Source organism: Vigna unguiculata, chromosome 7, assembly GCF_004118075.2.
Source record: "Vigna unguiculata cultivar IT97K-499-35 chromosome 7, ASM411807v1, whole genome shotgun sequence".
In the NCBI taxonomy this organism is placed as follows: Eukaryota; Viridiplantae; Streptophyta; class Magnoliopsida; order Fabales; family Fabaceae; genus Vigna; species Vigna unguiculata.
In genome coordinates this window covers 13,557,528-13,570,077 of record NC_040285.1, presented here as the reverse complement: position 1 = coordinate 13,570,077, position 12,550 = coordinate 13,557,528, and the positions used below count along the sequence as shown (strand labels likewise).

Genomic DNA, 12,550 nt, shown 5'->3' with positions numbered 1-12,550 from the left:
GTGTTAGCTCTTTTAAGTTCTCTTTTAAGTAAAGGTGTGCATTCTCTTTCTGGAGAGATAAAGCTTAGAATCGAAGAAATTCAAGGAAAACATGGAATCGATCACTATAATGGGGAGGTTAGACATGATCACGACTTAAGATTCAAGTACCTTTGAAAAGGAACAAGAACGGAGGAAATGACCACATGTAATAAAGCACAGTCTAATACAAGTTGACCAGAACTTAGATTACCACACAATCTTCCTAAAGATGGAGATCCACACCTTTTCTAGCCTTTCTTCAGAGTTGCTATCAAGAAGGCTCAAGCCTTCAAAGCGAAGAACCTAAAAATACTTGAATTATGGACGAATACAAGTTTCGACTTATCGATCACCTAGAGCGAAGATCTATTTGCACAAAGGCAATGTTAGCACGACTATTGGTACGAGATATCAATATCATGTCGAAAAACATTAATCTCAGCACGAAGGTTGTACTTTGCACTTAGGAAAATATTAGCACTAAGGTATGGCATAGGCTATTTGAGCACATAGACTTGTCCTTGCACTTAGGCAAATATTTGCACTCATGTACAACACATGCTATTTAAACATGTAGACTTGTCCTTGTAGTTAGACAAATATTAGCATTGACGTATAACACAGACTATTTGAGCATGTAGGTTTATCCTTGCACTTAGACAAATATTAACACTGACGTATAACATTGAGTTGTCAAAATGGGTTGGAACCCGTGAGTCAACCCGGCCCACCACGGGTTCGGGCTAGGTTAGGTTGAAATTTTTATACAAATTTTAATTTGGCTAATTTTTTACCCGACCCACATAGAATCCAGCTCACCCGAGTTGAACCCGTGGTGAGCCCGGTTGCCTCACCAACCTGCAAATAAAGGATCACAAGTGTTTTTTATTACGTTAGACTTTGTATTTGGGTCGGGTTAGGTTGTTTTTTTTAGTTAACACATTGGTATTTTTGTGATTTTGGTTTGTAGTTGGAGTTTAACATTCTTTTGGATTGCATTTGGATTCTATTGAGGTTTATTTAGATTTTAATAAGAATTATAATTTAGTTTTTTTGAGATTGAAGAAAAACAAATTGTATTTTTTTTTAATTAAATGAGCTAGTGAGTCAATCCGCTTAATCCATCAATCCATAGTTCGAATTTTTTTGATTCACTAATAAGTAACTCGGATTGGATTGACTTACTAAATGGTCAATCCGTGACGAGTCAAATCTAACAGAACAAGGTTATCCGTATTGAGAGTCTAATATAACATGACCTATTTGAACAAGTAGACTTATCCTTGCATTTAGGCAAATATTAGCACTGAACGGGTTATCTGGGATCGGAACAAAATATAATATTGACACACAACTCACGAGTCACTATCTGTCCGTGTTAGTACTGGTTTAGCCATAACTGGGACGCTATAATTTAACAGTACCATCAGTACAGTTGGTATAATTGATGAATTATGCATCCATAGAAATCACAGTCTGTAGTCCTTTAACCCATGTTGCTGGCTCCCATTAGACCATGTTGAAGCGTGGATTAATTGGAATCACAATCCCGGCACACGATGACTTCTTATAAAGAACTATTAAATAAAACATTGATCAGAACATTTTATATTTCCCTTCTCTAAACCAGTTCATGCAATCCTCTCATTTTTTAACTAGTTGGAAGATAATTAGAATTTTAACTAGTTTAATTCAGAATCATATATGTTCACTCTTTTTTTGTCGCAGACCGACTCAGATTCTCTTACCACACATGGAGTGTCGACTAATTTTGTGGTCCAAGAAATAAACGCTTCGGATGCTTGCAAATAATTCTTTCACGGATAAAAGTATTACAATTTTTTTAAGCCAAGAAACAAGTGCTAACTCAGCCATAATCAATAAAAACCCTTTAAAATAATAATATCCAAAGATAGAGGTGGTCATTGTAACCTTTTGTTACTCCGAGCTCCGAAAATTTTCCTGCTTTGGACTGGATCATCATTCCCTCTTAAAGTTTTCATCCTCCAAAAAGATGTGGTCAACTGGGTTTATTTGCCTGCCTAAATCGTTGAAAGATTCTTACATTAACCATGACCCAAGAGCGATGAGAGGTACTAATATTTGCAATCTGAATCGTGCTGAAGCCTTAAAGTAGAACAAGGGAAAAAGACACATTTTTTTCCAATGGATAAAAGGTTGTCCCCATTGACCATTCGATGTGAAATTTCTAACCAAAGTAGAGAACAAATTATGGTATCTAAAACTTAAAAATTGAATCACTGTTCAAGTCCCGTGACAGCACCGTGGACCACGTTCCACGAGGCGAGCTTCCAAAATTATTAAGAATAGATCAGTGACTGCAGTTTGGGAGAGTACAATCTCTCATAACTTGTCATTTTCTATAAAAACAGAAACAGAGGAGAAAGAGTGTTGCGAAACGTACTGTGCAGAGTAGAAGTGTATGCTTTTGTTTATTCTTCCCTTTTCTAAAAATAAAATGAAATCTGCAGTTCTCTCGAGGAACATATGCAACAAAGGTTGTCATGATCTACTAAGCCAAAATACTAACACACGATCTCAGCTAATCCAATAATCAACATCGTCGTGTAGCAGTCAGAAATGGTCACATGGATAATTTCTAATACATCCAACAGAAGAATATAATATATAATATTAGCTACACTTCCTTGTATCTGGAAATCAATAAATAAAGGAATAAATAAAAACTATCTAATGTGAAACAAAATAGTTCAAATCAAGTGCTAATAATAATAATGGGACAACATTTTACCATCGAGAAACATATAACCACCATAGTCATGTGAATTCAAACTGCCCTGGTTTACTGAAATCTTCACACTGAAAAATTATTCCCATTTTATTAAAATCATCATATACCTATATAACTAGCATTTTTCATATTCTAAAATTAACTTCTTAAATAAAGCGTACATAAGATACTGAAAATTTACCCTCCGGTTTCACTTGATGTTGAGTCAATATTTACCCACCAATTCTGCTTTTTCAAATTTCATACAAAAGTATGATATTTGTTTTTTAAGGAAAAAAAAAATGAATGCCAGACACATGAGAGACGTATGCTTCACGTGCACCATATCCAACGTATATAGCTGTATGCGTGGCCATTGAGCAATGTCAACTAATGTTCTGTGATGCAGACTGCACTATCAGTAGAGCCATGAGGAAGGTGCTTACATCGGGTCCTTTGTAATGTAGCTTTGTTATTATTTTTTCTCTTATGCTACGCTATTTAAGTACAAGACACTTTTAAACTTCAATCGATAGCTGGTTTGGTTTTACAACACATATACCACCACCACTATATTTTGCTTACATCATAATTTTTCCTGAAATCAAATGAAAGTACAACATTAGAACCAAAGATATACACGTATGTACGCAAATGTCGACACATCATTGAATTGCTTCATGTCTAGTAGCGGTGATTGCCTGAAATTCATGGTTGGTAGGTGCTCTTATCACCATGGTTCAATCCGTACTGCAAAACATGAAATAGTAATTCCTGCATTACTTATGTTAAGAGACACTTCAATAACAGGCATGCACAACAGTAATTTGATTACATGAATTGTAGACATACCTATGTATCAAACTAAATACGGAGAGAAGAACAGAGACTACTACATATAAATTCACTAAATGATCGACAAACAAGCGTTTTGGAAGTCTCAAAAACAAGTTGGAAAACCATAAATTTATCAATCTTTATCCTAAGAACCACATGCTTAGATTGAAGAAACCGTTGATCTTGAGCCTGTGTAATAAACACAAATGCCTCAAGTTTCTAAACCCAGACAAAACTAGAAAGGAAAATTTAGTATGATACTCCGATATGTATCAGACGCCAATACTTGTATGATACTTGTAGGACACGCTATATCCAATTTGAAAGATATTTTTTTATCTTTGACATGATTTTGACGATTAAAATAAGGAACAAATCTTATACTATCACTATTTTTCGCATATTGGATATTAGATAGATAGATTATATCCACTTTTGTGTTAGTTGACAATGTGTAAATTGACAATTTCAAACTTAACATATATATACACATCATGTTCCGTGTCCTATAATTTTTCAATTAAGCCGTATCTTCGTGTCGGTATCCGTACCCATTTCCGTATTCGGGCAACATATTTGTGCAACACAGTTACATATCCTTTCTGTTTCAAACAGTATAAATAAAAATAATTTCATGCAATGACAACAGACTACTGAAAACGTAATTTTTCCAACCAGAGTTAGCATCCAAGCAAAATAGAATAATAAAATTATAAATCTAAAACCAAAATACTATATGCTAATACCGAAATTAAATAATATGTACCAATGGAAAAAGATAAACAGAAAAAAACAATGGAAGTTTTAGTTGATAGTTGATGATAAAATAAAAGCTTTTTAACAAACTCTTGACAAATCACATTATATTTCCTATCACTGAAAGACTCAATTCCATTAAAGGTTATCGAAGAAATTAAGGTTAAGACTTCAAGACCAGCGTACCTTTTCTCTCATCCGTGAGCTCCAAATATCCGAGTGATTTCCTCTATTATCAACTTTGCCAGAGCCAGATGGTTGGCCAGATTGAGGATTTAGTAGGGGTTCCCAAGTTCTACCCCTAACATCACATTCATCCTCATAATCAAAATCAGTTCCCCGGGTAGATACGGTGGCTCGCAGAATTAATGCCAGTAGTAGAGCCAATGCCTGAGGTTGACAGCAAGAAAAATGAGCAAAAGCAGTAGGGGAGGAATGGAATAAAAGAAAATACAGAGAATACTTTACATTATCCAGCATGTTTGTTATATGGATTGTTAGATTTTTATTGATACTATTTTGATGAGGATACAAGCAAAATGCTAGAAATGTAAACCAATGATTATAGAAATCTCAGGTTGTCTTTAACATGTAAAACACAGACATGAAGTATGCTAGACACAGTTTGGGGTAGAATTTTGTCCACTTTTCCTGTTTCAACCTTAATGAATTAAAAAGCTCAGCATATTTATACCAGGCTCTGCTTCCGAACGCTTTCAGTATCTGTCAGCAGAGCATTAAAATCTAAAATAAAAAAGAAGTTACTGTCTCAAGCCCAACTAAGGTAGGGACAACAAGAGGTAAAGGATAAACAAATTTTGTAGGTAGAAGAAAGCATGTTAGGAAGATCTCTAAGATGGTCATTGGATGCTTCATTACTTTACTCTCTTTGTTTAATAACTAGTATTTCTTATTTAGGGTAAAAAGGTCATCATAACAACAAATCATGTTTAATTCTGTTTATAAATTGCAGTAGCTTAGTTTAAAATATAAATAATTGAAATAAAATAATAACACAATTATTTTTGTTTATTACTCCCGCTATCACATATATGAGCTTTTTTATATCTCAAATTATTTTTCATTTTAAAAAACTAAGAAAACATAAATTATTTTTCAACAACACCCTCTTATAATAGGTATCTCACATCACCTAAATACATAAGTAGATTGACAACTACATTTAATAAGGATTTATTTTGTCCAAAAAAGGTTATATATAACAGCAATCAGTGGTATTTAGTGCAATGAATAATTTTCTTAAGAAGTGTGTATTAACTTAAGAAAGCAAATCATGTTATGAGATAAAGGAAGCAAATTAATGTTCTGCTGTAAATGCTAGTATAGTATAGAAAGAACTCATAAATTTCATCACCCTCTCTCATACTCACCAATACTACCAATGATTCTTTTAATAAAAACCTGTTGGGAAGCTTATCTATGTCTTTTTTACAAGACTCCCTCCCTCTATATTGTTTGTTGCTTTCTTTTTTTTTGTACAAAAATACCCCGAAGCATAGATGCATTTATTAGTTAGGTAATAAGAGATTAAGAAATTGGAACCAGTTGGTTTTACAAGTTGCTGACAAAATTTAATACCACCACTAAACTGACCAAATTCCTTAATTCTTATAAAGCAGTTAAAAGAGTCTTATATATACAATCAGTACTATATCAAACTATCAATTGAGCGTTCAATCTTTGGTCCTACAATCAGTACTATATCAAACTATCAATTGAGCGTTCAATCTTGTGAGGACCAGTGCAAAAAATGTTTGCACAATAAATATTCTTGTATGAAAATAAAATAAATGGCCACCTATCAGAATGATCTCGAATGGAAATTGACAAATAACTAGAGGTGCATGTTTGAATTAGGTTATTTTTATCTTAAATTTGAAAAAAGCATTAAGAAAATAGACTTTTCAGCTAAAATATGCATGTTATGGAAATGGGAATTTTCATTACCTTATTTTGGAATCTTCAACATTAATACATAATGAGTAATTCAAGAATTTCAAAGGACATGTTAGGTTACCGCAAAAAATTAACCGACAGAACTTTAGAATGCAACCAAATAAGCAAAGCAATAGTTTGGAGGATATAATACTAATATATAGTCAGGAAAATAGCAATAATTCAAAGTCTAAAACCAAATTCAACACAACTTCTTTTTCCTATTATGAACTTTTGTTACATATAATTACTGAAACCAAATTAACCAGAGACTACAGTGACTGCATTGTATAGTGTAGTGTTCTACAAAGTTAATTACACCTCCGACTCCATCCATGAATCTAGTGAACAGAGTAAAAGATAACCTTAAGACAGAGCTGAATTAATATATATGTCCAATTCCTTATACAATTGAAGTTCATGAACTAAAAATAACAACTTAAGATAGTTGAATAAATGTTTAGATGCTTGAGAAAAAGAAGACTGACCCCTAAATGATACAAGTTACAGACGATTCCAAAAGTTTAAAAGTGCTAATAAAGAAACATCAACTTCAGATAATATATAACAAAAGCATTTTGTTGAACATCAACATGAACAAGCTTGAACTCTAAAAAATGGTCTAGTAGACTATAATTCATTTACCAATGAGAGATGAAGAAGAAAAAAAACCAGATACTAACACCAAAACAGCAACAGTAAAGAAAATACCTGAACCGCGAGAACAGTAATGCCAACCCAAGTACAGATATCTATATTATCTTCGATGAAAATTCGAAGCTCGTCAAGTCGACCGGTTGGATCAAGTGGAATATCCTGCAAAGACAATAATTAACTATAGACCTCAAAAGAGGAACACAAACGCGAGCGAACTAGTGCAACTATGTCCATAAATAACGTAGGGGAGGAAGAAAGTAAGAACCTTCTCCCAATCACTATCAAGTGCAATGAATCCCACCAGAGAAGCTTCCAGGAGAAGAAGCACCGCGATGAGTAGAGTGTACTAGAATTTTCCAAAGGGTCAAGGAGTGAAAAGCAAAAATAACTTTCAACATTTGAAATCAAAAAAAGCAGAGTAAAAGCTACTACTTTAAAGGATTCAACACAAGTTTACTCTACTCCTATAAAGCTCAATAGATACTCAACAAACAAGTTTTGAAAAACAGTCCCCAACGGTGGTTTCGGCCACCTAGTCTATAATTTCCCACAACATGAAAAAGCACGTCAAAACAGTGACCCAAAAATGCGACCGCAATTTAAAAACTTGAGCACGCAACCTTCTTTACAAAAATAAACATTCAAAATTTGAGTGGGATACAAAACACAAGCAGCAACCATTAATCATTTCAGCTGCAATGCAACCCAAGAAAGAAATGCATAACACCAAAATTCCCACTCCCAAGAAAGCGTAGATAAACCTGCAAAAAAAGAGTTCAGCATTAGAAACGAACAAAAGCAAATAACCGTCTAAATCTAAACCTAAGCATTTCATACACCTGTAGTAATCTCATCATAGTTAAAATAAAATAAAAAACAATAAAAAAAATAATAACGAAAAGATGAATTTTCCTTTAAGAAAGTATTGAGTATTAATTCCCAAGGTGAAAGTAGTTGATAGCATTTAGTGTAATAATAGAGTTGAAGCATGCGAATGAGAAAAGGTTGATTAATTAGCATAAACAGTGAGAATGAAAAAGATTAGTGGTACCATGGAGCGGGGAGAACGATGGAATAGAGATTTAAATAGAAATCGAAAGCGTGAGGGAGAGGAGGAGGAGGAAGACGATGCTCCCATTCGTTGAACATCCATATGGAATAGAGCAAAATGGAAATGCCAACGAAGGATTGAAGGAAATTGAGGAATTTGAGAAGGAAAGCGAGCGAAACGTGACAGGTATTGAAACGCATCGTATTTATTAGGGTTCCTTTGTTATTTCCCTTCGTAAGCTGATTTCAAGATTTTCACTGAATTTGTTTATTGGGAACTCCGACAACCACCACAATACATTCGCAGATCTCCTCCTCCTCCACACCTTGCCTCACTATTTCCTACTCTTTATTTCTTTTTCTTATTTTCTTCATCTACATATATAATATATCAACTAATATATATATGTATATAACGAAACAGGGAGTTTTATAAATTTTATATATTTATTTTTCAATCAACTAGTAAGAACCGAATTACAATCCCATCCCCCTCTGCAGACATTCTTTTCTGTCATAGATTTGTACAAGTTTTCCTGAGAATAAGTTTATACATTTAAAGTCTCATAAATTTAACTACTGTTAATTTATTTCTTATTAAAAAATATGTTTTGTTAAATATTAAAATAAATTCCTCTATAATTTATACCAAAAAATAAAATGGTATGATGGTTAATTCTGTTTATTTAATTCTAATTCATAAGTTAACTTATTTTCCTTTTAATATTCTTTAGAGATCGTTTGGATTAAAAAAGTTATGAGAAATAAAAATATTTAAAGTAAAAGTTTATGAAAGATGTTATTTATGTTGAGTTTCACAAATTAAAAAAATATTTTAATTGATAAAAATAAAAAAAATTATATTTTACCTTAATCATAAAAATAATTTAAAATAAAATACAATTAATGTACATTATATTAAAAGAGATGTCAGTTATTATTTATTTAAAATAAAAATAATTAAAATAGATGAAATTAAATTAAATTAAAATTAAAATTTGGTAGAAATTAAGTTAAAGTAAACTATAAATGAGTTATTAAGTTAAATAAAATTATTATTATTATTATTATTGCACGTTTATTTGTGGTTGCCAACACAACTAAAAAGTGACCTGTGAAAAATACAATGTATTAGAGTGTAGAGGCCATTTTGCATCATTAGGAATGGATTCTTCTTCGTTGCGAGAAATGCTCTCTTCAGCTTTCAATTTGGATTATCTTACAACCAAAAAAAAATCATGTCTTATTGGCATGACTCAACAAATGAGCTCATTGTAAAATTGAAAAGAAGGGTAAAAATGTCAAACCACGATTCAACAGTTGACAATTATCGCTTCTGTCTTCAGCATAACAAGAGAACCCTTTAACCATTCAATTCTCTTTCTATTTTCGTAAATCACCACAAATTCCTTGAAACCAACGCAACACTTTCGCGTACTTACCTCAGAACAAACACACTTAAACTATTCATCAACTCGTTCTTCTCAAAAAAATGAATTAAACAAAGTTATATAAACAATAGAAATTAATTGATAAATTGATAAATTGGAGACATGTAAACAAAAATAATAATCACGTCATCTTGATAACAACAAATTCAAGTGATAAAATATTTACATAAATATAGAAAAATGTTTTGAACATATAATATAAAAAAACAATAAAAAATATATTAATCTATAAAAGAGATAAAACTTAGTTAAATAATTGAGAAAAGGAGTTCATGAACTTGTGGTAGTATCTACTCTAATGAGACATGTTGGGTAGTTTATTAGATGAAAGTGTGATCCAAGTGAGAAATAAGAGTACATTTGTTTTTACATTAAAAGAGTGGCAATGATTTATTAGGTAGGAGTTAAAAGTGTTTGTATTTCATAGGAGGCGTGCATTTACGGCAAAGCATGATACCTTAATTAATAAGGAACACAGATTTGGGAAATTTGAATTGGTACGAAATACAATTACAATTGAGCTTGAAATTAAGGAAGTAAACAAAGTTAATCGTGTATGAACATTTTAAACCGGATATATTAAATATTTGTTAAATCTTGGTTTGTTGACTAACTTAAAAAATTTAGGATTGGTAGATTGCATGCAAGAGTCAAAAACAAGTTTTACATGCTTCGCATCAACCCTTCATATAGTGTGTACTTACGTTTATAAAATTAGATTATGGTTTGTTTTATGTAAATTCAGGCTAGGCATGATGCTTTTACATAAATAAATTTATTAAAGGAAAATAAAAATAAAATATTAAACTATGGTTTTTTAAGTTTTGTTTGCTGATTTAAACGAGTTTGCAGAAAAAATTATGATAATTGGAAAAATTTAACTTTCATTTTTCATCTCGGACTTAATACTTGATCCGTATGTTTGTCCTAAGAAAAACTTATTTAATTTTAAGTGACTTTTATATAAATATTAAAAAATTCTAAAGGAATTCAAATCTTAAATTTGAAATATCTTAAAATAAAATCTCATATGCTTTTATAAGAAGTAGAAAGAAAGTTACTTCCGAAAAACAAATGTTTATTTTCTAAACGAGTTTATGTAAATATACTAAAAACTATAGGGTTAATTACACTAGTACAAAATTGCTTACCACGACACTAAATAATAACGTTTATCAAAGCCATTTTTTGATCTTCCTTTTCGTTGTTAATCGTCGGACGTTGTTTGTCTCCACCTTCTCCTGTTCCCTTCCGCTTATTCGTTCGTCAAATAGCGATATAGTGTCGTTCATCACCATCACGAGTGAATAATGTTTTTAACTCGTCTTTACATGCTTTGGTTTGTTTAGGAATCGAAACATATAATGGCACGATGATATTTTTACAATTCCTGCAAATTTTTATGCCTTGGTTTATTATTCATCTGAAGTCAAAAATAATTTATGTTTCGGTTCACAAAAAATTGGTGTCAAAGCCAAAAACTTGGCTAAATTTTCAAAAATGCCACTGATCATTTCATGTTTGGTCTCGGGTGTCAAGGAAACCGGTGCCAAAAGAGTTTTATGCCTCATTAAAAATAGAATCGAGGCCATATCCTTTACTTAGGGCACAAAATCACAAACCATTTCACTGTTCTTCTTCTTCCCCGTTGCACTTCGTTCCCTCTTCTCTCTCTCTCGGAAACGACGACCACCACGGTGCTGCTATTCCGGCGAACTCCTCTGCGGCCACTGCTCCGACGATTCGCTGCGGTGCATTCTTCCCCATTTCCGGCCACTGTCGTGCCTCCATTTCTCGTAAGGGGTAAGTTCACGCGTTCCCTTTTTTTGTTTCGGATGCTCTTTTACAAATTGGGTTATTGTTTTGCATTATATTGAGATTTTTTATTGTTTTTGGTTTTTTCTGCTATTTTTGACCCTCTCTTGTGTTTTATGTTATCTCTTGGAGCTCTTGAAAACGTGATTTACTGTGATTCGTCGTCTCTTGTGCTTTTGTTTCGTTGCATTATATCATCTCCCAGTGATTTGCTTATCACGCTCCTAGGTTCCTAATTCTAATATGTTATGTATTAGTTTATGTTATATTTGTGGTTAATTATTTGCTTAAATATGTTTTTTGATGAACTTATAATGTGAGTTAACCTTAGTTTTCCGTTTCAGATTCAATACGAAAATTATGTATTGTCCCCGAGTTTTCATTTTGAAAATGTTATATTTTTAAAAAAAATTAATATAAGGGAATACAATACTAATAAGTTAAATGTATTGAATCTTGAATTGTTTGGTTGGACAGTTTAAGAAGATTAATCACTTTCTGGTAGTTTATTAGTGCATATATATTTTAAAATACATATCTTAAAATTCATGAATATTTGTTATTGTGTTTTGTATTGATCTTCGGGTGCATATTTGATTGTGGTTGATAATCACTTTCATTTCGTGTATCCTGAAAACCAATGTGAAATATTGGCAAAATTTCGTGAAATTTAAGATATGTTTTTTAAAAGTAATATGTACCAACAAAATAAAGAAAGTGATTCTTCTTGAATGGGATAGGGTCACACATTGATTACACAAGCGACGTGAGCATTGATTTAAAGATTACTAAAATTGTTCACACAATTTCAGTATATATACGTATGGATCGAGATTGGATTAATTTACACGCATCAGCACTGAGTATGAGAACGAAGTAGAAGAATTTATACAATTTGCGCAACGTGATGAAGGTAGAAGTGATGATGAGGTGAAGTTTAGATGTCCTTGTGTCAATTGTTTGAATAGGAGAAATTTGAATGCAACTCAAGTTAGGGAACATCTTATTGTGATGGTTTCCTTAGAAGTTATACAATATGGACATGACACGGCGAATTAGTAGACTTTCCAACTATTTCCCGAATTGAACATGTTGTCAATTCCACCATGGAAGAGCAACGAGAAGAGTGACGGAAAGAGCGAGTGGAAGAAGACAATATGGAAGACATGATACAGGATGTTGGCGTAGAAGACAATATGACATGTTATATAAAAGTATCTTAACTTATTCCCTTTATCATAGTTCAATTGTTGGA

At 32.3% G+C, this 12,550-nt stretch overlaps 1 protein-coding gene across 2 annotated transcripts; it reads right to left on the bottom strand.

The window, feature by feature from the left end:
• Nucleotides 1–2,924: 2,924 nt before the first annotated feature.
• On the bottom strand, nt 2,925–8,405 carry LOC114189576 (tetraspanin-18-like). 2 transcript variants are annotated; one of them, XM_028078182.1, is made up of 7 exons: nt 8,031–8,405; nt 7,641–7,740; nt 7,245–7,325; nt 7,034–7,138; nt 4,553–4,756; nt 3,475–3,523; nt 2,925–3,371 (listed from the first exon to the last, which is right to left on the bottom strand). In XM_028078182.1, the coding sequence occupies exons 1-6, from the start codon at nt 8,228–8,230 to the stop codon at nt 3,482–3,484; spliced, it is 732 nt and encodes a 243-aa protein (XP_027933983.1). In that variant the 5' UTR covers nt 8,231–8,405; the 3' UTR covers nt 2,925–3,371; nt 3,475–3,481. The 2 variants fall into 2 exon arrangements, with proteins under 2 accessions (XP_027933983.1, XP_027933982.1); XM_028078181.1 differs by having other exon boundaries at nt 2,989–3,523; nt 8,031–8,404.
• Nucleotides 8,406–12,550: the final 4,145 nt, after the last annotated feature.

Bases quoted from the DNA above. Each gene is read 5' to 3' on its own strand.
- LOC114189576 (XM_028078182.1), bottom strand. From the start codon at position 8,230: ATGCGTTTCAATACCTGTCACGTTTCGCTCGCTTTCCTTCTCAAATTC. The intron at 7,139-7,244 runs GTTCTTACTTTC...TTGTCTTTGCAG, and splicing joins TTGATAGTGATTGGGAGAAG to GATATTCCACTTGATCCAAC. The intron at 3,524-4,552 runs GTACGCTGGTCT...CATGTTTTGCAG, and splicing joins GCTCACGGATGAGAGAAAAG to TACGGATTGAACCATGGTGA.